The sequence below is a fragment of the Balearica regulorum genome, chromosome 3, assembly GCF_011004875.1.
Source record: "Balearica regulorum gibbericeps isolate bBalReg1 chromosome 3, bBalReg1.pri, whole genome shotgun sequence".
In the NCBI taxonomy this organism is placed as follows: Eukaryota; Metazoa; Chordata; class Aves; order Gruiformes; family Gruidae; genus Balearica; species Balearica regulorum.
Genome location: NC_046186.1, coordinates 7,331,756 through 7,359,606, shown reverse-complemented (window position 1 = coordinate 7,359,606; position 27,851 = coordinate 7,331,756). Strand labels below are relative to the sequence as shown.

General features: G+C 41.8%; 1 protein-coding gene across 1 annotated transcript; it reads right to left on the bottom strand.

The window, feature by feature from the left end:
* Window positions 1-16,623: 16,623 nt before the first annotated feature.
* Window positions 16,624-24,654, bottom strand: ADGRF4 (adhesion G protein-coupled receptor F4). Its single transcript, XM_075750038.1, has 8 exons — window positions 24,577-24,654; window positions 23,831-23,867; window positions 23,538-23,698; window positions 22,661-22,951; window positions 20,573-21,937; window positions 19,812-19,853; window positions 19,640-19,699; window positions 16,624-17,584 (listed from the first exon to the last, which is right to left on the bottom strand). Exons 1-8 carry the CDS (start codon window positions 24,652-24,654, stop codon window positions 17,579-17,581), a joined length of 2,040 nt encoding a protein of 679 aa, XP_075606153.1. The 3' UTR covers window positions 16,624-17,578.
* Between the last annotated feature and the right edge of the window lie 3,197 nt (window positions 24,655-27,851).

Genomic DNA, 27,851 nt, shown 5'->3' with positions numbered 1-27,851 from the left:
ATGCTATCGCTGTATTTCCAATAAAAGTTACTCCTCCACTTCTTGCTAAGAGAAGCAGCACCCAGAGCTTTTAAAGTCAAAAAAACCCACCCCAACAGTCTAAGTGTTCCAAATAAGCACAAAGAGGATTTTAAAGACTTTTTGATCATTAACTTAATAGGAAACAAATGTACATCTGCTCCTATAGAAGATATGTCCTGATAACAACAACAACAAGAATTTTCTAATTCTTGAAACAGTCTTTGTATTAATTGTACCTTTTCTCCACAAACAAAAGGATTACTTTTTAATGACTAATTCTTGTTCATGCTATACCAAGTACTGCAAAGAGAATGTTGTTATTGCTGTCAAACTGTGAACTATCATTAAATCCAAAAAGCTTTTATATAAATCAAACTATGGCTCACGGTGGGGATTTAATTACTTCAACATGCATAGAAGCAGAGAATCTAATTTCTAGGTGCTATAATATACCCAAGATATTAAGCATATATTTAACATAAGAAAGTTCTATGTGGTTTTTAATTATTTTAGTATAATACATACATTTTTAACAAGATGATTGAAGTCCTGACTCCAAAGTAGATTAATTGGGAGATAAAATGAACATAGTAAGAATTACAGGGTGAATAAAATCAAATGAGACATTGCAACTACTTAGGATACTCAGATTATATCCACTAACAGGCATAGACCAAAGAAGAGGTAGAGCACTGAGTGACTGCAGCACGGAGAGGTGAAGAAGTAACCAGAACTCGTGGCCATGGTATGCAGCTAAGCCCAGTTCAGTCTTGTAAAATCAACAACACCCAATTTTCTTTTTTCTAAGCCCTTCTTCTATGAGGTTCTCACTGCAGCATAAATCATACTACCCGAGGGATGGAGAAAACTTCCGTTTAAGTAAGAGAGCCCTCTGGACTCAGTGGATTAATTTTACAGTCTGCACACTATGAGAGTCTAATGTCCCACATAGCGACTGAGTAAAGTTCCAGTAAAAATGTGTAACCTCAAGTGTTATTCTCTAAAAATATTTTCTTCCTAAAGGAATAAAAGATTTGAAAACACACAAACCCATGATGGTGGGTAAGCCTTCGCTTTCACCATTCCAAGTTTTCAGAAGGTCTATTTATTTATTTTAAATCCCTTGCTGTTCACCGTGTGTCTCTCTGAATGGTGACACATGAATGTCACAATCTCTGCTGGGGTACTGGGAGCTCCCAGTCAGAGGGCTGGACCTTATGACACCAGCTGGAACTTGAAAATAAAGTCTATCTAAGAAGCAGAAAATGCTTTAACAAAAAAACCTCTTTGTAAACACATCATTTCAACATAATGTTCTCTGGAACGCACAGAAGTAAAAAAAGATAATTACTGGAATGCTAGATGGAATTTTCATGACTTTGAGAGCAATTCCTTGAGGACTGGTAAATGGCTAACATCTTCATGTTGAAGAGATTAAGACTTGGGCATATCATGACAGGGAATCACACACTAAGCAGCCACTGCTGAACTTGCTTAGATTATTTCAAGGGTGTCAACAAAAATTATATACACACTGCATGTCTGCACACAAATTTGCTGGTAGGAGCTGGTATGGTGCACATTTCCAAGGTCATTGAGCTTTTCTCAATGAAAAAGTGTTTTGCCATTCACGTTTGGAGTGAAAAAGAAAGAAACCATGAGTAAATTCCCTCATTACATCAAAACCACCAAAAATGGGAAATGCATATCAAAATGACTGGAATGGCACATTGGCACTTTCTTCTAGCAACAGGAACAGAAAAGTTTTCCACCTTTATCCAGTGAGATATTTTTTTATCTAGGAGGCTGGCACTCATGTGGCAATGAATATTTATAGGTACTTCACTGAATTATTCTTATCTGTACTTTAATGAGGTCCCCAGTCCTTCTACGCCATGAAAAGAAAACGGATTTACTTTTGCACTGTCACAAACTAATACAGTTCAGCCATTAAACCATCCCTACCAGGGCAGTCCATTTTACTCACCACCTGGCAGTTTACAGATCAACACTAAAAGCTGTAGCCTCTAATGCACCACTGGAAACATGTCCCTCTGCCTTCACATGCACAATGGAGAAGACTTCTTACAATAATTTTATTTTTATCCATTCTAGCATCATGGTCCTCTAAAGTGCCAGTAAAACAAGGATCGGTTTAAGCTTGGAAAGGTCTTCTGGCTAAAATATATAGAATGTCAAATATGTGTGCTTGAGATGTGCATTATTATTTGTTTCTGAATCACTTATTAGGACACTATAACGATTATTTCTTATTTCAGACTGCAAATGTAAAGAGACAACTCAAACTCTGTGGAGCAGAAGGATGTAGGTAAGTTTTTCTTTCTTGTTCTCACACAACTATTATTAGATTAAAGGCTCACAGACATTGCACAGATATGTTTTCTCCTTACACCCAAAATTAATTTTAAAACTATTTAAGTAATAATTTTCTATACCTATGATACCATCCATTTAATTACAGGGTGCTTCCTTCCCATTCTCCCTGTGATTTTTTGGGTTTTATAGATAAAATATTTCTAAGTTTCCAAGATTACTGTTCCCAAGCCATAACAGAGAATATTAAGGAAAGAGATACTTGTCTATACCTTTGTGTTTGGCTTTTCACAGTTTTGCTATATATAATTAAGTTTTGCTTAATTAACAATTGGCCAGCAAAGTTAGTGCATGCCAAACTTATGCTAATGTTCAGGATGATCAGTACATATGGGTGATTTTTCTGAGAAAAGTTCACAGCCAGAAATTGCCCCGAGACTGTTAATTTAATCAAGTCACACTGACACTTTCCCCTAAAGAGAAATCCGACAATAATAGGAAAAATTCGCATCACCTCCTATTTCTAATGAAAACAAATAACCCATTTCTAATATATCTTAGCACAAGTGACACGGCTGTGCAATACCAACACCATAAAATGTTTCACTGATGCAGCTGTTTTACATGTGCAAAAGCAAAATCATGCATTAACTTGCTAAGACAAAAAGATGTTCCCATTATTCTCCCTGAGGAACTTCTTTCAACATTTTTTCCCTGATACATGATTACATCTCACACCACAACAGACAGCCCCAATGAAAGGGGATTTCATAAAATCCCAAATAGCACAGAAAACCTAGGGAAAGAATTTAAGAGAAGGTGATTTTCTGGGAGTATATTTAGTGCCAGAGGCAAATGAGAAAAAAACCATATCTTGATACCAAGAAAAAGAGAAGTATGTGTCAAGGGTGGAGGGGACGATGGTTGTGGATTAGTTAGAAAGTGTGTGTTGGGCATTTTTTTAGATTAGACTCATTTTGACTGAATGTGAGTTAAACTTTCAGTCAAACAGGTACCAAATTGGTATCAATTACTTTATGTGGGAAGGGTCTGGAATACAGTGTCAAGGAAATAAATGGAGCAAAAGAGAAGTAACCAGCCTTCTAAAACATCTGCCTATAATTGCCCATAATGCAGGAAGCAAGACTGAAGATGACATTTGTTATTTATGTTACATTTACAACCTGTGGTAAAATTGTACTGCTAAATTTACCAAATTGTGTCTGGGCATTTATCAGGAGCAGCTTGACTGACATCAGTGAGGAACATAGGTATGAAAGTTGAGTTTTGGTATCAAGTAAATCTGAAAATAAATGCTTTCATGGGGAGATTGCAGAATTACTGTTTTCATAAGGAATTTATAAAAATGTTCACAAACTGAAAAAAAAAAAAAAAAAACCCACATCTTTTCCACAAAAGGTGGAAATTCAGAGTAGAGTTCCAATTTTATTCAAACTCTTTGTTCTGTCATATTTTTGACATTTTAATCATCAGTCAGGATATAGAAAGAAGACGCATACTAGACAACAACCACAACAAAAATTAACAATTCCATATGCACTGGCCATATGGCTTCTTCTGCAGATGATCCAGGGCTTCCTTCCTCTTCCCTCTCCATCAGCTGGCCCACACCCATGGTACCAGCAGATAAACAGAGTGTGCACAACTGTCCATGGGACAAAAATGCCATTATGCATTACCACCAGGCTCGTCCCTGTAGCAGGACAAGGTAGACACGTCTTTTTTCCAGACAATTGCATTTTGCTCATAGAACGCTGCACAATCAGTCATACAGCTGAGGAAGGGCCAGAAGGGCCCCTGCCAAAAGCAGAGGAAAGCACTCGACTGCAAATTCCTCCATTTGCAAATTTATCCATTTCCTCAAAATTTCCTTGTGGGAAAAGGCAATAACCTCTATGTGAGAGTCCCGGGCAAGAGGATGGCAAGGTGCAGGTTAGAGGCCAGGTGAATCTTTTTCCTGAGCTAGATGTGGCTTAGGGTCTTCTCCTCATCACCCTTGCTCTAAAAGTTCAGTCAATATTTACAGAAAATAAAAAGCCAATTGCAGGTATCAGATGTTTCTGGAAGTTCCCAGTAAAACAGCCAAGTTTACAACACATTTTGTATCGCAGTATCATGCTATATGCGAAATTAAAAATTATCATTTGTACTGATATTTATGTAAGGCCCATCATCCAATTTTAAGATGTCAAGCTTGGAAACCCTCCCAGCTCAGCTGGGCTTTGTTTCCTTTTTGTACAGTGAAAGCTCTTTGATAAACGCTGTGAAATAAATGCATCGTTTTAAGGCAAGCGACTTAGCTTTGACAGGTTGCACCTTTTGGTTCACCAAGGGAAGTTTTTTCTGCTCAACGGTAAAGGCAAGAAGAGCTGTAGATGTCACTAAATCATCTCTACAAATCCTGACAGAGGAGATGGTGCTTATTACTGCTATTCCTGGTATATTCAGGTACCGTACGAGATGCTTAGCAGCAAGCATGGATTATTACCCTGCATGGACACAGATGTCACTGAAAATGGGCTATGTTTAATAATCTCATGCAAGCTTTTGACTACACTCTCCCTGTGAAGAGCTGGGCTTGATGAGATGGAGAATTGTTTTACCGGGGAGAATAGAAATTCCCTGTATTTTTCTTACAGACGTAGGTGGTTATATGACTGACATGAGTAACTTGAAGAAGATCCTAGACTATGCCAATCTCTAATACCTCTCCAGAACTGTTAATATCTGGAGAGAAGAGTTATGGTCATGTCTTGGTCCCAGGAATGAAAAATATGTCATTTTGGTTTAGGATCTGGTCAGTAGAGGGCAAGTTCGGGTGTTTGTGTGTATTATCCCTTCAAATATGTATTTGTGTGGTTAAAAAAAAAAACCCACAACAACCTTTTGGATTTCCTTTTGGATGACTCTGGTTGATAAACGAGGTGCATCATAGGATGGAGAGCTCAGAGTTCACACTGCAAATTCCCCACGGGTCTGTGCTAACACCGATGAAAGGGGGAAAAATCTATGACATTAAAATGACAGATTCCATTATTCTTGCACCTTCAGTGGCTGTCTGGTCAGGAAAAAGAAAGTGTGAACGTGCTGAGCAAGATGACTTTGACTTTTAAAAACCACTTTTATCAAGGTCACGCAAGCAGTCCAAACTTTTAATTGGGTGCCATTCCCTTACCACAGGGATACTCACCCTGCCCTGGGCTCATCTCTGGCTTTACACGGCGGTAGGAAGGAGATGCGATGGAGAGTCCGACCAGACATTTCCAAAGGCGCTCAGCTCACAGCCCAGCAGGAGAAGATGTTCCAGAGCTGGTTGTTAGTGCTGTATCGAGCACACATCCGTAAACAAGCTGAGCACTCAGAAAAATTAACCCCGCAGACTATCTGAAAGTATATTAGAAAGTTCCTGCGGTGGCAAAAGCAGCAAGCAACAGGGTAAGGAAAGCCAGTACCGGGTTCACACTGCAGACACAGGAAATATTGAACAAGGAGTCAGATTTTCACCTCAAATTCCTTCCTGTCAAAGGATACATAAGAATTGTTTTCACTAACTTTTGCTCATAATGAAGTTGCTTTCAATTCTTTTGGTGGACCATTTCAGGAGGGCTGGAGGATCCTTCTGCTCCCCCCTAGAAAATTGCTTTTTTTGTTGTTAATAAAACAGCAAACCCCAAAAACATTCAGTTTTATTTCATCAAAAGCTATGATTTCTTTAAGCAAAATGATGTTTTAGGGTGTTGGTTGTTTTGTTGTTTGGGGTTTTTTTTTTTTTTCATATTGTTTCCATATTTTCATTCTTCCACATGGTTTCCATTTTTCAAATCCTTCAGTCAACCTTTAGGGAAAACTTCTTGCTTTCACCTCAGCCTCTCCAAGAAGCTACTGTCTGTATCTTTGATGATAAAAAAATTAGAACACAGAAATTTATTCATATTTTTCCTCATCTTTCTCTCAGATGAGTGCAGGCAATAAACAATCACATTACTCTGTAGCCCCAGCCATGCGTGCTCTAACAAATATCACATCTCTGCTGCAGGTCACAAATTGCTAAATTTTGATCCTATCAATCAGAGATATTCCCCTTCATTTGTTCAGTGGTTTATTTTTAACAGCTCTACACAATCAAAGCCATACAAAGTTGTTAACAAACAAAATAATTTATTCCAGCCTCTATTGATATTGCATGGAGAGAGAGATTTTTTTTTTCCTGCACATAGAAAGGTTATATAATGTATTTTGTTACATGCACACACCTTTAAGTCTGGTGATAAAGTCAAAGAAATATCTTTCATCCACAAATAATCTACCACTTCCTATCTTTACAGCATCTGAGTAAAAAATTTCAAGTTAGTGCACTGAGAAGTGTGTTGCTTGAGAAAATAAAATCATAACAGTCATCCTGTGGTGGGTTGACCCTGGCTGAGGGCCAGGTGCCCACCAGAGCCGCTCTATCACTCCCCTCTTTCATTAGACAGGGGAGAAAAAGTACAATGAAAAAAAAAAACTTACGGGTCGAGATAAGGACAGGGAGAGATCATTCTCTAATTATCATCACGAGCAAAACAGACTGAACTTAGAGAGGGAATTCGTCTTATCTATTACTACGCAAAACAGAGTAGAGGAATGAGAAATAACACCAAATCTTAAAACACCTCCCCCCACCCCTCCCATCTTCCTGGGCTCAACTTCACTCCCGGCTTCAACCTCCGCCCCCTCAGCGGCACAGGGGGACGGGGAATGGGGGTTACGGTCAGTTCATCACGCGGTGTTTCTGCCGCTTCTTCATCCTCAGGGGGAGGACTCCTCTCATCGTTCCCCTGCTCCAGCCTGGGGTCCCTCTCACTGGAGACAGTCCTTCACGACCTTCTCCAACGTGAGTCTCCTCCACGGGGTGCAGACCTTCAGGAGCAAACTGCTCCAGCGTGGGTCCCCCACGGGGTCACAAGTCCTGTCAGCAAACCTGCTCTGGCGTGGGCTCCTCTCTCCACGGATCCACAGGTCCTGCCAGGAGCTTGCTCCAGCGTGGGCTTCCCACGGGGCCACAGCCTCCTTCGGGTGCCTCCACCTGCTCCGGTGTGGGGTCCTCCACGGGCTGCAGGTGGAATGTCTACACCCCCTCATCCTTCCTCCATGGGCTGCAGGGGGACAGCCTGCTTCACCATGGTCTTCACCACGGGCTGCAGGGGGATCTCTGCTCCTCCCCCTCCTTCTTCACTGACCTGGGTGTCTGCCGATGTTCTTACATCTTCTCACTCCTCTCTCCGGCTGCAAAAGCGCTCTCTGACTGTTTTTCTCTTTCTTAAATATGTTATCACAGAGGCGCTGATTGGCTTGGCCTTGGCCAGCGGCGGGTCCGTCTTGGAGCCGGCTGGCATTGGCTCTGTCAGACACAGGGGAAGCTTCTAGCAGCTTCTCACGGAAGCCACCCCTGTAGCCCCCCCGCTACCAAAACCTTGCCACGCAAACCCAACACACATCCAAAAGACATTACAGCAGTATGCAACCTAAGATTGCATTAAGAGTTTTGTATTTAGGGTTACTCTTTGGGGGCAAAAAAAACCTTAAAGCAGCACTCAGTGAGTCTGTTGACAGCAGTATCTCCGAGCTGCTCATCAAGCTGCCCTAACACGTTGGCTCAGAAGTGGATGCCCAGCCTCCAGACAGACCGACCCTGCCCAGGGTACTTCATGGCCAAAAGCTTCCTCAAACCAGTAGACCTAGTGTCTTTCCGTTACCTTTCAACAGAGAAGCAACACAATCGGAACAAAGCAAAATTAGTACAGTGACAATAATTCTGCAAGAAAGGCTTTAGGTTCACTGAATAGCCCAGGAAAAGACCAGAAGAAAGTTGAAATTCAGATGGAACTTGCCTTGAATGCTATTTTCCAAACTGGTATTTTGTTGCACTGATGCTCTCTTCATTCCTAAGTTGTACAGAAACTGGGTTGAATGAATGCCGAGATGATCTCGATACAAAAGCAAGGGAACTGAAGTTTCAGACTTCTTTATATCAGGGCAAATAAAATGTTCAACAAGTGCCCTGGTTGCTCCTTCAAACTTTCAGCTTTTATTTACTTACTAGGACAATTCACTATTGTACAAGAGAACTGAGCAAAGCCCATTTCATTTCTATTTTTCTTGTTTGCATGGTTTACCTTAACTGCACCAATAAAATAACTTTGGTCTGAAAACAGCAATAAAGCATTGTGGAAATCATGGGTTTACCATGAAGAAATAATCCAAGAATTTGTTTCATATTATTTACTTTTATTTACATTGTCATAAGATCTGTCTCCGAACCACATGACTTGTTTTTATTTCCTGGAAACAATGATTTAGTTATGTCAAATCATGTCAAACTAACTAGAGTTCAAGCCCAGAGTTCACCAGTTGAAAATAATGTGATTTTTAACAGAGTTTCTTTCATAGAAACACATGACTCCAGACATAATGTCTGTAGGATATCCCTTTCCTCTTGTATCAGCAAAATTAACAATTAAGAATTTTGGTAAGAGATTATTAATCACCTACTTTTCTGCCTGCTGTGGAAGATTCTCTTGTGCTACTTAATCAAATAATTTCTACCTAGAAATGCCCAGGGCAACAACTTTTGTTTACCAGGAAATATTTGCAAATATTTCTCTTACCTGTCACCAACACCTTTCAGAGTGTAATTTCATAAACACATGCATAATGAAAAATATTCTAAAGGAAGCCCTCGGAGTCACTAGCATTATTATAATTTTTCACTTATACTGTGGCATCACATAGGATCTTGAGCCATGGTCCAGGACTCCAGCATGCTGAGGTCTGTACAATCATAGAACATTTAGACTCGACGATCTTGAAAAGTCTTTTCCAACCTAAATGATTCCATGTTTCTATAGCACAAAAGAATAGGTCGCATTCCCAATATTCATATCTGGCACTTAGGTCAGGGTTGTGTTACCCCACTTTATCAAGGGAGAACTTAACCAAGGTCAAAGAATACGGCTACCAGTGTGAAGACCTTCAAGAAATAAAATCCAAGGTTAGAGTCCTAATGCCGTAAGTAATCATCCACATAAATTATTGGACTGGTCAACTTTTAGGAAAATCAAGTTATCGAAAAGTTTCACTAAGATAAATAGCACGCATGGATTTCTTTAACGGAGTTGAAACACACAACCACATGTAAGTCTCTGTAAAAAACATTTAGGTAGATCCACATTTGAAAGTATTAATGTATTCTACAGGAATTATAAGTTTAATTAAAGCATTAAGATTCTGAATGGGTTTAGTATGAGCTGTGGATTGTCCCAGTCCTGATTACACTCAGCCTGACGTGACCAGCCACACAAGCAGTAAAACATTTTGTCTTCCTTCCGAACAACTGCATCCTGACCAGGTTGCTACGCAGCAGGACCGAAGATGCAAACCAGTGTCAGACTTTCTCCATGGCAAACTTTTTTTTTTTTTCCTCTCTTTAAAGAACAGACACTGAGTTTTCAGCCTCTCTGCCTGTGACCATTTCTGCTTCAGGGCTGGTGCCCACAGTGCAATATATCCAGCATTAATTATGCACTCGGACTGCCCACACATCTCCTCCACAGAGGATGCCAGCCTTAGAGCTATTCTTGGATACAATTATCCATACTGATTTTAGAAAAGGACAGTAAGGCTTACATCCGCCTCACTTCTTGAGGTTCCCCCTAGGAAAATTTACACACTAGAAGAAACTAGGACTGACCAACACCAGTTAATCTAATCTCTGCACAGAGGTGACTATTCTGTCATCAGATCAATTATATTTTAGCCATATTTTAGCTGAAAGTCATGCTCATTTGGCTTACACAGCTTCCTTTTATATTTCTCACCTCCCTGCAAACTAGTATTCATAGAAGAGCTGGAAGCAACAACAGTGTTTCTCACACAGCCAATCTCCTGTCTCCCCTCTAGCTCTAAACTTCCATTTCCATAAAGCAAGTTTGTTTTTAAGAACCTTGTAGGAGCTCAAGTGATCAGGAACACAAGCCAGCTATTTATACAGCTCTATAATTTAAGTATTTTAGGGTTGTTACCAGCAAAAATGGAAGTATTCCTTTAGAAAGGAGTCAGACATTCATCAGGAGCATCCCATTTTGTGTACTTATTCCCCGTGAACCGCCCATAGCAAAGTGTCCTACAGAGAGGCTGCCTTCTGCTGCAGAGCTCCAGATTACCTGGGACAGCACTCTTTGGACATCACATCACCTTCTGCATCACCCTCTGCTTTCAGCTTCAGGCATCTGCTATCTCCCATCACCACACACCAAACCTGCAGATGTCCCAACTGCTCTGGGACAAAGCTGCCCCATGCAAAGGTCTCCGTGATAGTACCAGATAATGGTCCTCTCACCTCTGCCACACAGCATGCTCCCACTTTGCACCATCGCATCACATGGGCCTTGCCATGAAATGGGTCTGGTGTAAGTTAGAGGTGACCAACCCAAGAGGAGACACACGACACAATGTGCCCCAACAGGGAGACACACAACACCACATACTCTCTTGAAGTAGCCTGATGGCCAAAACCCTGCATCCAGCTGCAGTCTGGCTATCACACCAGATGGGTTTCAAGCTCTGGTTGCTGAAGCACAAAGCCTCCCATGAGCCAGTCAACCTAAAGATTTGTAGCTTTTTTTCTTTGTCAACATTGCGATTGAGTTGTCTTGTAGCTGTTTCAGATGTCAGCCACTAATCTTTATGAATTTCATTCCTGTATTTGCAGCTTCAGTCTCAGTAACCAAAAATTTTGTCTTGACTCTCCTTTTTTTCTTGTGGGTTTTCACAAACATTCATTAAAGGAAAAGACCCAAATTCCTGTTAGTTTAACACAGCTTGTAACCTGAAGGATCATAGAATCCTAGAATAGTTTGGGTTGGAAGGAACCTTTAAAGGTCATTTAGTCCAACTTCCCCTGCAATGAGCAGGGACATCTTTAACTAAATTAGGTTGCTCAGAGCTCTGTCCAGTCTGACCTTGAATGATTCCAGGGATGGGGCATCTACCACCTCTCTGGACAACTGTTCCAGTGTTTCACCACCCTCATTGTAAAAAAAATTGCTTCCTTATGTCTAGTCTAAATCTGCTCTCTTTTAGTTTAAACTCATTACCCCTTGTCCTACCACAGCAGGCCCTGCTAAAAAGCCTTTCCCCATCTTTCTTATTATCCCCCTTTAGGTACTGGAAGGCTGCTCTAAGGTGTCCCCAGAGCCTTCTATTCTCCAGGCTCAACAACCCCAACTGTCCTCATAGGAGAGGTGCTCCAGCCCTCTGATCAGCTTTGTGGCCTCCTCTGGACTCTCTCCAGCAGCTCAATGTCTGTCTTGTACTGGGGCCCCCAGAGCTGGACGCAGTACTGCAGGGGGGGTCTCACCAGAGCAGAGTAGAGGGGCAGGATCACCTCCCTTGGCCTGCTGGCCACGCTGCTTTTGATGCAGCCCAGGATACGGTTGGCTTTCTGGGCTGCAAGCGCACATTGTGAGCTCATGTCCAAGACGCATTTGTGTACTAAATTAATTCTTCTGTCTGCTAGCAAAAATGGAAATCAATACAAATTCAATACTACAACTCCTCTTCTGAAAGAACAAAGACAGGTCAATCTATCTAGCTTGCCCAAAAGAAGGTTGAAAGGTGGTTTGATCATATCTGAGAGAAGGCTCTAGTTAATTCTCAACAGTTTCTTTTAACCTAAAAAAGAAAAGCTTAAACAAATATCATCAGTGAGCATTTTTCTGACACTTATTTCTTGGCAGTTCATTTTTGAGTTAGTGGGAATTTTACAGCAGTAAAAAGCAGCACACTTCAAAGTCAGCCTTCAAGTCTTGTCTTCAATAGATCTTTTGGCAGATCCTGACACACATTATATGTTAGTAGTTTTACAGCTTATTGATAAAAAGGTCGAAAAATCCTTTATTCAACTGCCCTATTCCCAGTATGCCCAGCAGCACCTATATTTGAAGTACAGGAGATAAAGAGAGGATTTCTGCTGTACCTCTCCAGCTGGCTAGATGAATACCTTGGGGTCTCTGCAGCAAGCAGAGACTAAGATAACATTTTGTAATATTGCAGAAGCTAGGCAAAAAATCCAGGCTGCCTCCAAGCTCCCCAGCCAACCTTCCCAGCAATATGGGAGATTTTCAGCTACACCACAACAGGAACAAAGTTCGCATGAGTAACTGCCATTACCCAGAAAAAAATGGGTCCTTTACTGTGGAAACAGTGATTGCTCAGAGACAGACACAGCAGTGTGATGGATCTGATGTGATTTAAACAAGGCGAGTGGTACCTCAGGTCCAGCTCCACTCTCTTGTGCCACAGGAGGTCAGAATTAACTACTGACATCAACGGAGTGTTTCTGGAAGAAAAACACTCTTCCAAAGGGGGTCAAAGATACTACCAATGAATAGCAGGGTTTAAGAGGGTCGGCACAGGTGCAAGTATACTGATACAGTCACCCCACCTTCCTTTTCCTTACAATTGTCATCTAAGACCCATCAAAACCAGAGAGCTCTGCCCAAGGATGGCCACCTATAACACCAGAAGATCACATTTGGCTACTGATAACAATGCTGCAATGGAAAGAAAGGCCTGGGAGAGTTATCGAGTGTTAAGGCCAGAAGGGATTGTTTCACAGGCTGGAGAAGTGCTTTCACACCACTGCACAGATCCCAACAATTACTGTTTACTGAAAGCCTGGTTTAGCAACACCAGAGAAAGGAAAACCCACTGCTTCTCAAAATACTTTGTTCCACTACTAACCTGTCCTTCTTAAGGAAGGGTATTTGAAACCGGACATATTAAGTTAAATATAGCAGGATCTTCCAATAGCCCAGTAATTGTAATAGTCAATTGTAATTGTTCCCTGACCAGGGACCCTGCAGCGTAAGTAGTAAATTATAAAATTTGACTTGCACTCCTCAAGGGTCAGAATGATCTTTCTAATCAATCCATTGCTCAACATTTAGTCTTCAAACAACCCAAACAGATGATTTATTACTGGAAAGAAAGGTACCCAAAGGGCACTTCTGCATCTTTCACATGGGTTGAAGGGCTATAAGTAAACACTTGTGCTTAATGCAAGCCGGAGAGCACCTGACTTTTCAAATTTAGCACCACTGAACAAAGAGAAATGCAATTCCATTTACTGGCTACAGTTAAGTAAATAAATTGACCAAAGATGACTTTTTTTCCAGTTGTGAAAAAGAACGACCTTAGCACGTGGCTGCAGTAACTAATGACAGATTAACTATTTTTGTAAAATCAGAAGAGGCATGCACCTTTTCCCACAGTTTGAACTAGCCTCAAGGTGTAACTAAATTCAGGCTGGGTTTCAGATGCAATGGGAACCTGAGGGCCCAAAGGCACTTAATGGCCGACCAAATTTCACCTGAAATGTAGTTTGCACGTAAACAAATTTACAAACTTTGCACCATTAGAAAAGTTTCTCTGTTACATCCAGACGGAAGCAGTTCAAGACAAACACCTTCAACTACAATGTTCAGAGGAAAACCATGGAAAGATTTGATTACCTCAAAAGATAACAGAAAAGTTAACAGCATTTGATATTGATTGTATCCCACTTGGGAGAATGAAAACAAAATTATCTGCTTTATAGTGCAGAATATGTTAGAAATCGTAAACTAAGTCATCAGCATCACTCTACCTACAGGACACAAATGGGACATCTGACCTCGGGGCCAGGGAGGGGAAGACTGTTGGGTTTATAATTTTGACCTGGTCACATTCACAGACATGCTGCAAATATACTCACAAAGTGCTATTAGCATAAACAAAAACATGGAAACTGGAGCCAGAGAAGGAGGCAGTGCTCTGGGGGAACACCCCGGGAGGGACATTTCCCTACAAATTCTCCTCGTTTAGCAACACATACCGTTAATGCCTAAAGCCACACAGACCGACCACAGGGCATCACGACAATTCTCAGCAAGGCAAGCCAGCGAGCCAGACCCAGAGCCATGCAATGCCTTCGTGAAGGACCACGGGTGAAGCACCCACTGATTCTCGGAGCCGCGGGCAGCGGTGGAAGCATGCCTGCAGCTAGCAGCGCCGAGCATCTACCATAAGCACATTTTATGGGGCAGCCCGGCAGCCTTGTTAACAGCCTGCCAAGACTCTGGTTTAGCATCTTCCTCTCCTTTGATTCACCAACCATGAATGAGGTGCCTGTGCTAGATGAAAAAGAGGGGGAAAAATTGCCTGCCTCTGGAAAGGCAAGGTAAAACTTGAGGTATTTGAGGTAAATTAATGTTCTGCCCAAGAACTAGTTTTGGTGTCAACCTTGAGCCAAGAAAATTCAGTTTTACCTGCCTGGCCAAGGAGCTCTGACCTCTCTCTGTGCTTGGCCACACAACCAATGCTGTAAATCTATGGAGAAAAAAACAAATAAATAAATAGAGTTGTCCCATTAATTGTGACACCTTGTGAAGAACAGCACGTGGGGTTTTCAAGTCTGACCACTTTGGCCGGCAGGGTGGAACGGCTCCAAAACAAGCTCCTGCACATCTGACCTGTGCAACATCTTAATAATGTCAGTGTTGAAACACTGATAATTTGGGAAACTGGCAGAATCCCAACTCTAGCGATTTTCGTATTTCCCACCTGACAGCTGCAATTAGAGCTGGGCCATCAGCCCACGGCATTTAAAGAGATACCCGGCTCACAACCCGCAGAGGACAGCTACGGCTTTCACCTCGCAAATATGTTTATTCACTAAATGCTCCTGGTCAGTTTAATTTGGGGGTATTAAAAATAAAACTTCAGTGCTCATCTTCATCCTGTACCATTAGCTGGTTCTCTGTAAGACGCCAGTTATTTTTAAATAGGTAAATGATCTTGAAACACAGGGTAAAAATACTCCGCTGTGTGCCAGCTTCTGAAAATAAGCACCGTACTTCAAACACCCTTTGATAAATGGCTTAGATACTTTTCTCAGCAAACTGCAGATGAAACAGATTCCTTTTGCAGTGCTGTTGCCTGGGCAAGACTCCTGCTGAATTTCCTGGGAGTTTGGGGGGTGTGTGTGTCTGTATAATCCAGAAAGCCTCATCCAATACTTTCTATAAATCCGTAGTTGTAACGGACTGCGGTTTCACAGGCACACGTGCGCACACACACGAGAAGGGTAAGGTGCTAAGTTGAAGCTGGTTCTCTTAAAATTTCAGATGCTATAAAAAAAAAAAAATCACAACATTTCATTAACGAAATTTCACTGTTAACAGCAAAACAAAAAAAAAAAAAAATCCCAGCTGAGTTCAATGCCATCCCAAGCAGAAGAGTGCTGGGAAAGGGAGGTCTTCGTAAATACATTGCGGAAAATTCAGGTGCAAAGCAGTCGTTTTCTCCACGCTGCAAACTGCACAACGTGGTCCCCTTCCTTCAGGGGTGACAGAGGTACCTGTACAAGGGTTCATGGCTGCAAAGGACACACGCTGAACACTGACCAGCACCTTCACCTAACGCTACCCATCCTGCGTCAGTCTTTGAACCATTCTTTAAAATACAGTGGCGGATTCATAAATCAGGTGTACAACACTACCACAATGAAATAAATCCCTCAAGCATAAGAGGCACCTAGTTCTCATAATACATTAAAAAAGGCCATAAAGGGACTTAGAGGAGATGCTACTGATGCTGAAAAAGCTTTAACAAAGACAACTCCAAGATACAGGTAACTTAAGGGCAGGGGAGGAGGAAAAAAAAAAGCCCTCCAGCTGCTTCAAGGAGAGGAGAAGGTAATGCACAGAAGATGCTGCTTGACACTAAAGAGCAATCTTTGGGGTAATGGTCTTTTTAAATTTATGTTACAGCAGCACATAAGCCCAATTTTATCTCTATTTAATCAACGCTCTCCAACTACAGAGTCCTGGGGACAAGAACTGCCTCGCGTCCCAGGGCAGGGCTCTGCGCCCTCTCCAGACCCCCAGCTTCTGCCCCCGAGACAAGCGGCTGGGGGGTTTTCCACAGTACGAATCACATGTCCCACATCCCACAGTTCATCTGCCTGTTCCTTTCTCCCTCTTCAGTCAAGGGGTGCTGATGACATAAACCAATATTATTTTGATTAAATCTTCTGTATTTCAAATGTATGTGAAGCCACAGGGGGATGAGTGATTTCTGACTGGAGTAATACCAGATAATTTTGAAGGGCATTTAACTGCTGCTTTTGGTAGAGGAGGTTAAGGACCACTTTATTAGAAACAAAGACAAAATTTCAATTTTATTTCCATTTGAAAGCGTTGATTTGCCCTGGCAAGAGACAATAACATTTTTATCAAAGCTTTCATTACAAAGGGTTTCTCAGACCAAGGATTGATTTTCTAATGAAACCAGATGCACCGTCTCACATGGACAAACCATTTCCTTTGTTAGCACATTCCATGGGACACGGGAGATCTCCATCCACTTGACTCAGCTCCGAAGCATATTCAGAGCTTGTTTTCCCACATCTAAAGAGGGAAACTATTTACAGAGTGCTCTTTCTTGTTTATCTCTGTCATTATCCTGCAGGACTGGAAAAAGAATAAAAATTCTGTCCTGATAGACCAAAAAAGGGCTTTGTACAATTCCTCTAACACACGAGTACTGAGATGGAGAGAACAAATACTGAGATGGAGAGAACAGCTGTAATGCAGAAATAGAGTTATGTTGTCCATCAGTCTGGGAGGACAGATGCAAATGATGAATACAGTGCCACCTAACAGAGCCACTTTTAATCAAAGACAGCCAAAATCAGCTAGATAACACTCAACATTTGTACATCACATTAAAATTAAATCATTTGAGAATAGCTCCACATGCTGTACAGCTCCTTATTGCACTGACATGAACAAAAAAAAAGAAAGAAACTGAAGCACTGAAATGGCAAACGAGGACAAACTCTCCTCCTAGCAGTTTTCACAAAGGTAAGAAACAACCTTTATGTATCAGTGTGTTTCCTCCAAGGGCTGCAGCAACACTGTTAGTTTCCTGCTCCTGACAGCAGGTTCAGGGCCTTTTCTCTTCTGGTTTTCACGATGCTTCCCGTGGTCGTGCTCCCAGACAGCGCTGTCCATGCTCCGAGCTGGTCAGCCACTTGGGCTCATCTCAAACCAGGATTTCTGTGCAAGAAGTGCTCCTTTTCCTCTCACTGGTCAGATCCACTGAAGCCAACTGTCCACTGCTAGGGCTAGGAGAAAAGAAATCAGCAGGTCAGATTAGATATAGCATCCATGTAGGTGGAGGTTCTGTTTCAAACGGGAGGTGCCTCAGAGTCCTGTGAAAAATGCCACAAGATGGTCATCTTAAAATCTGACCCAGAAGAAAGGCTCTTATGAGTCTGGAGAAATGAGGAGACCTGAAGCAAGAGTCTGCATAACTCTTCTAAATGTTGTACATATTCACTGTTAAACCCCCAGATACACAGTCCCATTCTGAAGCTCTCCGAAAGAAGATTATTTTTTAATTATTAGTATTTTAACAATTATTTCAGGCATGACAAATTTTTCCAGGTCTCATGAGTCAAATTCAATACTTGCACCCAAGTTTACAAAAGTGGATGACTAACATTTTCCCCTGTCTGTTACGCAATGGTAAACACCTACGTGTGGTCTCTTCCCCCCAGGTGAGAGACAACATCAACCCAAGTTCTTAGGCACATGCAGCCACGGTTTCCACATCAAGTTTTGCCCAGTGAAATGACTTAATACATTTAGCAAATGTTGCTGAGTCATGAGATTAGTGAAATTTCCACCTGCTGTTTCCAGAATATTGTATTGGTGGTGACTTGAGAGAATTTTAACTTTCAATCCTAACCTAAAGCTTGATAAGAGGTTTCACATCTGCACTGTTAATTGGATCCTGGATCTGCAAAAGCAGGAATTGTAATCTCAGTTTATTAAATTTGGAGCAGTCTCAAGCAGTTCCTTTCTCTTTTTCCCCTCTGTTAGATAGGAAACAGTTAATTTTAGCAGAAGTTTGGGGGTTGGTCTTTTTGTTTGTTATTGAGTTTGGGGGTTTGTTTTGTTATTTGGTTTTTTCGTTCATTCATTTGTTTTTTAAAGAGGACCTTCTGCATTGCATTTAAACTTTGCACGTAACAGCGGTGCTGGATGCAACCGGAGACTGAATTGGGGAGGAAGGATGCGGAGGAGTCAGAAGTTGCACAAACATGCAGCCCCTCTTGCACCAAATGACCCAAAGCACAGCAGGCAATGCTGCTAGCCAAAGGGAGGTGTAGTTTCCTTAACCCCTCTATTTTTCTGTTATAAACCAAGTACGTTTGGACACATTGTCACTGAAAGACTCTGCAGCTTTCAATACTAGAATCAAGACTGGTTAATAGACTGTAGAAAAGCAAGGAAATAACTTTATTTTTCCAAAGTGCAAACAGAAGTGACACAGTTCCTTTTGGGGGATAGCAGGAGCACTGCAGATGATTCTTGTGAGACAGCTAGAGGGAATTCCCTTTTAAAATACTGCATGAAAGCATTAAAGCCCTGGTGGCAAAAGAAATCTAACAGAGACAAAAGTTTTCCAGCAGAGGTAGGAAACGCTAACTCAGCGATGTCAACACATCAATTCTGCCAACATTTTCCTACGAAGCTGCTGAAACAGTTGTTTCCTTAAGGTTTAAACATTTCCCTTTAATGAATTACCCCGATATTTAAGAAAACCACTCGAGCTCTTACAAGTACCCACCATTGATTAGCACCGAATGTACTGGCTGGGCTCTGAGTGGTTTCCATCCTGAGCTGATGTGCAGCTAGAAGCAGAATCATCCTCTGATGTCCTACAGCAGCCCTGCTGTCATACAGATCCGTATTTTTGGGAAGGCAGCGAACAGGTCATTACATTGGGATTTTGGACTCTTAATTCCATTCCTTACTTAGTCAGTAACCTTAAAGTAGTTCTATTTTACAGATGGGGAAAATGTCATAGGCATTCTCTATCTAAAGGGCTTTGATAGCTACAGTTGAAGAGATTAGGATAAAATACCATTTTTAATTTTGTAAAAATAGCAGTAGGTTATGTAGAGGTTATGAAAATGTATGGATTGCCACTTCTAATATTTAGAAGCTTAATATCCTCAACGTACTTTTAAGATACCTGTATGGTCTTCAGCAAGCACTTGCCTTAGAAAAATGTTAAACTAGGTAGGATTTAGTGGATGGTTCCATTCTTTCCATGTACAAATAAGAAGGTGTTTAGAGTTGGTAAATTAAGGGAAAAAAAAATTCTTTACCTTTGCTAGACTACACCTCTGCTTTGATGAAAGGCAGTTCATTCTTAATGCTTCCCTCGTCTGTAGATTAAAAAAAAAAAAAATAAATGAAAAAATGTTAAAGAGAACAGTTTTGCAGAGAGCAGAAAATGTTCACATAATCCAGAACAAAGTGCTGAAGTGACTCAAGTACCTTTCTGTCCAGAAGTGTCCCAAACAACAGGATGAAGAACCCCTTAAAAAAAAATTGCAAAACCAGTTAACAAAATCAGCATAACCACATTTCTTAAATGTATCTAGATGCTATTTCCTTAAGGATAGATAAAATAACATTTTTGTCAGTGTACTAGATCTCATCACTTACAACTCAGATAACAGCAATGCGCACAACGAGGTTATCCACCCAGGTCACACAGGCTCTCTGGGAATGTCAAGAACAGATATATAACCCATCTTAATTCACATTATGAACTGGACGGATGGGTTACATACCTGGACTTTCTCAACCCACTCAGCAGCAGTCTTAGCCAAGAAGAGCTAAGGCAGACTGGGTGTACAACAGCATGGCAGGTAACGTTGGATGTTTATACCGACGAGTTAAACAAAACCATCTTCAATGGGAAGTGAGAATTTTCTGCATATTTGTTAATCGATAATGATGAGACATCTTTGCAGTTACTGGAGATTAACTAGTGCATTTTATGTTTAACGTGAATTCATCATCTTAATTCTTTATCACACTTTACACCACCTAGATTGTCCATTATCCATCTGCATTTACTATATCAATGCAGGATGCCTAGTGCACATACCACGTAAAATAGTTGAGTCAAAAGGAAAGCTTAGGTCCCATTTTTCCACACACTACGCGTGCTGCCAGCCCCTCTTAGATCTGCTACCTTTTCCCAAGCTCAAAGTCTGAGCGCACGCTATTCCCAGTCTCGCAGAGTTTACCTGGAAGGCGTTCAGTAGTGCAAACGTAACATGGAACGCCAGAGAGCGACTGTCGACAACCGTTGCTAATCCAAACCCCCAGGTGAGACCCAGAAGAGGTGTCAGAAGTGCGATGTTTTTGCTAATGCGGATCATGTTGCTCAAATCTTGTGACTTGCAGCCTTCTCCAACAGAGGATCTCCCAGTCTTCACCACAACCACTACCACCACCACCACGTTCACAACAATGATGCTCAGAGCGGGTACAACAAAGGCCAAAAGGGCTTTTGTCTCATACCAATTGAGCCAACAGGCTCCACTCCTTAAGTACCCATTTTGGGGTTCAGTAATAGCAACAGTGAGGATAGATATGACCAAGGGACATCCATATCCAATAGAGAATGCTGTAGCTATGAATGTAGATCTTGTTATCTTAAAAAAAATTAATAATAATCCATAGAGAATCAAGAGGCCCAGGGAAAACATCCAAAAAAACAAGGCAAGATAGAAAAAGTGAAGGAAAAAAGTGGCTGCTACACACAGCTGGTGGTTTAGGGCTGTATTGTGCACAATAGCTGCCAAGATGAACAAAACGTCAGCCACAAGAAGCGATGTAGCAATGTTGACCAGACAAAAATGGCGCATGTAGGTTATTTCAGTTTTTGTAACGTGATGCCAGACAACAGTCTCAATAATAAGGCAGAGGACCAAGCTGAAAATGGAAAGGCCTAGCCCTACACGTGTAATGTAATCCAGCACTGCATTTCTCAGCATAGTGGGTGACATCAAAATGGAGAATGATTTGAATGTCCGATGGTGATGCTTGCAGATGCAAACAACACTACTGATGTTGTCCGACTTCAATGTGCATGCCCTGTTATCCCATCTCCTTTCAGTAGAGTGCCAGCCAACACACTGAGCCTTGACGTTCTCCAGTTTATTCATCTTTTCGAAGGTGAGCAAAACATGACCAATCTCTTCTGGCAGAGACACTGATAAAACCATTCCATTCACAAAAACAGGGTCCAACCGGTTGGTTTCTATAATGGCTCCAAGTGTTGGAAATGCAATGCTGATGGCTTTGGAAGTCTTGGGTAACTTCGAAAGCTCTTCTTCTGGAATGACCACATGCCCAGTGATATTGCCTGTGTTATTGAACTGCATCAAAAAATCAAAGCTTTTCCCTGAAGTATTTTTATGTATGCTGTAGCCTTTTGTAGAGATGAAGTGTTCCTGTATGCTTTCCGACCCATTTCTTAGAAGAAGTTTCCCAGCAAATAAATTTACCGAGTCCAGTAATATTGAACCAGCATTTCTGTCCCTGACAAAAGCCCAGTTGGAAATGATGGAGCTGTTCAGGATATGGTTTGCTATCCTGCTATAACTCTGAAACAAGAAAAACAAGAGTTATTTTTTATGTTAAAAGAAACCAACTATTATTCAGCAGAACCTCCAGAAAGACTCATTTAATTCAAGAGTGATTTCTGTAAAGGGAATATTCTTCTTTGACAGTGGACAGGTTCCCATGATCCATCCCAGTCAAAACCAAATGTCTCACTGGCATGGTCACTACCAGAATTGTCCTATCCTCTTCATATCATAGCTCAAAAGATGTTTGGAGAAGTAAATATGAAGCAAAAATCAGGACACTTAAGTTCTATTCCAAACACTGGCCCACTATGCAGGTCTGCTTGCATCACCCTCCCTACGTTTCTTTCCCCACATTTCTGATTTCTGAGCTCATCAGGGAAAGATTTCAGTTTCCATTGTGCAACGCATGACAACACAGCTGTGGGTCAGCATCTCTAAGGCTGCCTTCCCTATGGTGTCATACTTTAAAAATTAATTCTTCCTTGTACTGCTCTCCTGAAGAGCAGTTCCTGACAACTTTTCCTTTTAAAGAAATACTCCACAAAGTATTTTCACTAGACATGAATAGGTCAAACAGCCTTGGACAACAAAATATGGCCCTCTCTGGAAACTCTTTCCAGGTCATCTCCACGTGACTTGCAGCCACCACGTCATTGAAGAGTGGCTATAAGGACAAAACACTGTATGGATGCTCTGGCAAGCTCAGAAACACCTCTTGACGCCCAGAGAAGTAAATACCTGCATTTTTTCTCTATTCACATTCTCTGATAACAGCAGGGAAATCTTCTTTAGCAATTCCACTATATCAGCGATGTTTCCTGGAATGGCTGGTGAAGAAAGGATATCTGGGATGATGCATGAAAAGTCAGCTTGGCAGTTACTATTCCCATGGTCATCAGCACCAAAATATTTTGCTCCATCTCCAGGTTTCCCATGCACAGGCTTTCCTTTGCCTACAAAAGGAAGGTGTCCTCCAGCAACACTCACATGTCCTCCAGAGCTTGGAAGGAGTTCACGTTCAGAAATCCTCTGGAGGCAGGAGAATAAATTTGAGAAAATTAGTGAACAGAATGAAAACGAAGCTACAGCTACAACCAGGCAAGAGGTACAGTCCTGGGGTGTGCAATGAATGTGCCGGATGGCCGGAAACCAAGGGCCAAAGCTCACCTGAGAAGAATGCCTTGCTAGTACAACACACATGAAGGAACGAGCAAGAACTAAATGCAGTGCCTTATTCTTGAAGTGACTTGAATAAAGTTCTTTATTTTGTAGTTGGGGAGAATTTACCATGAATCATCTGATTATTACAGATATTGGTGTTGCTCTTTTCTCAGGTTCATCCTAGTGTATCGTCTTGGTTTAGATCCGCATGAGGAACATTAGCCAAGTGATCAAGGCAACTTCATTTCGGAATTATGTTTCCACAAAGGAATTTCCCAAATTTATTTCCCATCACTTGATTTAACATGAAGTCAAAGTCTGTTATCAAATTAATCTGTGTTTTAAGATCCCACCTTCTTCTCTTTACTCAAGAATGAAAGTGTGTGGAAGGAGGAGCTGTCTCTGCAAGAAATTACGAGCATAGGCCAAAGTAGATCCATAACGGTTACTTCACCTGAAAAAGCGACTGAACATCCAGGTTTGCACAGGCGTCTGTCGACATTTGCCACTTTCTGTCTTTACAGACAAAGCTTGTCTCCCCGTGGAAGGAGGGAAAACAAGGCTGGATACAAATAGCTCCGTTATCTTTGCAGGGAATGAGATTTATACAGCCATCTGAAAAACAAAGCAAGCAGGTATTATTATAAGGTGCAAGACAGCATACCATGGTCCATGAGGTATCATGGTTCTAAAGTATCGACAACATCTCAGAAAGAATTAACAGAGACACATAGCTATTCACTGTACCTTGCTGATTACCAGTCTTTGATTCCTTACTGAGAACCTGAAAAATAATAAGTGGATTGTTAAAATAAGTAAGTAAAAGATGACTCCATGGCACAAACCAGAAAGGTGATTTCAAGGGCAAAATAGTCCTTTTGACGTCCAGAAGCCTTTTCAAGGTCCAGAATGCAGAGCTCATGGCCCCTTGCTTATACAGGTGAGTTTAGAACTTTCTACTAACAGTTTGTCTCTATGTATTAAGATTTCAGTTGCACCCTTCCACTGAAGTGACACACTGAGATAGTGGTCAGGATTGCACATGCCTCCAGCAGTTCTTCCTGTCAAAGAGCCTGCATCAGGCTTAAGGTCTCCAGTATTTCTCATGTTGATGAGAATATGTGACTTGTTAATGAGAACATGCGACCTGTATGACTTTTGCTTTAAGATAGACAGGCTGAGAGAGTTGGGATTGTTCAACCTGGAGAAGAGAAGGCTCCAGGGAGACCTTATAGCACCTTCCAGTACCTAAAGGGGCTACAGGAAATCTGGAGAGGGACTTTTCACAAGGGCATGGAATGATAGGACAAGGGGGAATGGCTTTAAACTGAAAGAGGGTCGATTTAGATGAGATGTTAGGAAGAAATTCTTCCCCGTGAGGGTGCTGAGGCCCTGGCACAGGTTGCCCAGAGAAACTGTGGATGCCCCATCCCTGGCAGTGTTCAAGGCCAGGCTGGATGGGGCTTTGGGCAACCTGGTCTAGTGACACCTACCCTGAGAGCGGTGCATGGTGCGGCTGAGAAGAAGTGCACAGTCCAAAGGAGCAGGCAGTGGGCTACTCTCACATCCATGGCCTCGCATTTACTGCTTTCCTCCTGGAAAAAAGGTATGTTAAAGAAGTTTACACATCTGTTTTCACATTTGAACACTGTCCGGTTGTTAGTAAGAAAGCAGCTAAACCTGGGTTTGCAAGGTGATTTTCAGACATTTATTGTTTATTAAGTTTTTTACTGGGAAAGATTTGTGAATCTTTTCTTAAAAAAAAAATAAAATAAAAATCTGTCCAACACTGGAAGTTACTGCATTAATAATGTGCAAGGTGGAGAACGTACTAAAGCAGCTCAGTCTGTGGGTTGCTTTTGAAGAGATTTAAGCCAGCCTTGTCTCCTCTGGGTTTAACACTGCTACTCTCTCTCCTCAGGTGGTTCCTGATGAGACCTGCCACGTGAGGGAGGAAACTCGGGCCCTCGGGGCTCGGGTGTCAAAATCTGAGAAACAAGGACCAGGCTGAAATAAAGTGTTATTTGCTTTGCAGAAGCATTCAGACCTCTGCTCCCTCCATGAAGTTTCCCATGGTCCTTGGTAAAAGCTCAGTATCCTGGGGATGCAACTTGTTACTGGCATATTTACTGGAGAAAAATAACCTGGTAAAAGGAATGAAGGAAAAAAAAAATGTGTTACGTCAAATGTGATTATTAGATGCTATACATGTCCAAGACAAAAGCAACAGTTGCTGTTGGATTCAAAAAAATTGAGACACTGATCTTCTATCACCGGATGTATATGCAGATTTAAGCCATGTACTAAAAAAATAAAATAAAATATAAAATGCATAAAATCGGTGCGCTAAAACACTAAAGCACATAACAAATGCAAAGTGGCAAAGCAGGACGATTGCTGGATTTCAGGAGACGCAGGCATGAAAAAGCTCATCAAATCACCATGCCTTGATAGGAGCCACCCAACATCCCCCTGACACGCACTGATCAGGACAGAGGATGCTGAGACAGAAGGGGTCCTGCGCTGACGGAGCAGAAACGCGTTTTATCATCCAGGAAACTCCAAGCTCTCACCATCCGACAGCATCAGAGGGCCAGGCACACAGCTGGCTGCCCCTTTCATCTCTGGCATTTCTTCCCCTTACTGTATTTTGAGATCCGCAGGTTTATTACTTAATTATGAAAAGATCATAAAGGGAAGAGCTAGATTGACACACTGAATTTCTAAGCCAGCTCTAAAGGAGAGCCTCACACCAGCCTCTTGAATTTGACTGGTATTAGTAAAAGCATTTTCTGGGTTTAAAGTTAGCAAACATTACCTCTCCCAAAGAAATAAAATGGAGAAGTGAACCAAAAGACTCGGATCAATATTGCCGAAGAACGGGAGGTGGCTGGGAAACACCTACAGGTTTGAGGCCAAGGGTTGTGCCGAATTCTTTTCCGATTTCTGCAGTCATGAAATGTTTATTGTGTGCTCGTAGCTCTAATCCCATTTCACAGCTGGGAATCCTTGAGCTCATCACGTTTCATCATTAATTCATATTCACTTTGTACGTAATCACTGATGTAACTCCACCTAGGGCTGTTACCTTTAAGTGAGGTAGAAATCTGGGACAGCTCCGGGTATGTAAGGCTCACCGAGACACCAGCCCACGTTCCCAGCGAAACACTGATCTCGCTCAGTTGCATTGCTTGACTCATCACGGAAACCACCCAGCCTCACCGCTGCAAGAACGTGCCAAGGTAACTACCACGCAGCAATAGAAACTCAGGGCAAAGCAAGTAATACAGCAGCAAGTCACTGTCACTGCAGGGAAAAACCATGGATATACTGACATAAGGCCACGTGAAAGCATATATGGCTATTCCTCTGCCTCCAAAACATCCAATTATGGTACGTTAGACAGAGGTTGATAAACATCTAATCACAAACTATCTACTGCCATTAATGCCTCCCCTTTTTAAGCAGCTGGAAACACGTTACTCCTCTCTTCCAGAGGTTTCTGCTCCATCAGGACACAGGCACACAAGCAGCTGAGTTGTCAAAACCCTCTCACATGGGAGGAACTTTCTAGCAAGAGGACGCTGCCATACCTTCAGGTATCTCCCACCCCACTCAGGAGGTTGTCACCAGCTGCTGATCCTCCTCCTCCAGCTCATTTCATTGGGTCACAGCATCCCAGGAGAAGCAAAGCCCTCCACAGGAGGGAAAGAGGGAGGAGTGAGTGGCTAGGTAGTGGTTACAGAGAGGAAACAGCCTCTTAAAACAGTAAAAAAAGGTGAACTGCTGATGTATTTAAAAAGTAATCCATACTTTGACTACTGCATCACAGCCTTAAATTCAAAGCCCTTACTCTGCGACTTCTGTTGGTTTAAAAATCAATGTCTTTTGTAAAACTTCTTCCTCTACCCCAAGCACTTTCTTGCTTTTAATTTCCGGCAGGATGCACGGCAAGGCAGCCGGGCCCCGCGCGGTCGCAGCTACCAGAGGGCTCAGCCCAAGCAGCGACAACCACGGGAACGACGTACAGCCCCAGGCTGGTGGAGCCAAGGTCCCTGGCCAAAGGGTTCTCCATCGCCTGGGGTCACAGCTTTCCTCTCTCCACTACTCCAGAAGACAAACTATCAGTTAAAAGTTTATGGGGAAAGGTATCCTGCACAAAAATTACAAGCACATACTGTACAAAATAAAAATTTACACTGGGCTTGCCATAATTAGCTAGACAAATATATTTCCTCAAACACTCACCGCAATCTTGCACTGGTATGTATTTAACAGTTTTTAAAAAACAACATTAAATCCTTTGTTACAGAGCCTAATTTATTATTTTTAGGGCTTGAATGGCTACGTGGCTAGCTTAAAACCCAAGCGGTTCATAAGCCACCATAATGGATCACTTGCCACTGTTACACGGCGAGTTATAAAGGCTGCAGCAGGAGCCTCAAGAGTCTTCAGCATGGTCACCTGAGGATAAAAATTAAAGCTCACACAAAATCTTGAATACTATCAGTTGTATGTTTAAAGGGCTCACACTTGAAAAATGTGAATTAAGAAAAGCAAGTTCTGAGAGGAGAGTGATCTTTACAGTAACTTTAGCTGTAAGAAAATTTCAGATTTTCTTAAATGTGACAACACTGATTAGAGACCAATTACAAAACTACGAGCAAAAAGCTGAGAGGATAATTAAGATATTTAATTATTTCCCCAGATGTAAGGAGAACATAAAACTGGAGCAATAAGTGCAAAGTAAATACAGCCTAAGCAGGTA

What these genes read in the sequence shown, in the direction of transcription:
- ADGRF4 (XM_075750038.1), bottom strand. Translation starts at nt 24,654, where the DNA reads ATGGATGTGAGAGTAGCCCACTGCCTGCTCCTTTGGACTGTGCACTTC. An exon ending in CACCATGCACCGCTCTCAGG is followed by an intron (nt 23,868 to 24,576) that starts GTAGGTGTCACT and finishes ATTATTTTTCAG; the next exon opens with GTTCTCAGTAAGGAATCAAA. An exon ending in AAAGACTGGTAATCAGCAAG is followed by an intron (nt 23,699 to 23,830) that starts GTACAGTGAATA and finishes TTTGTTTTTCAG; the next exon opens with ATGGCTGTATAAATCTCATT.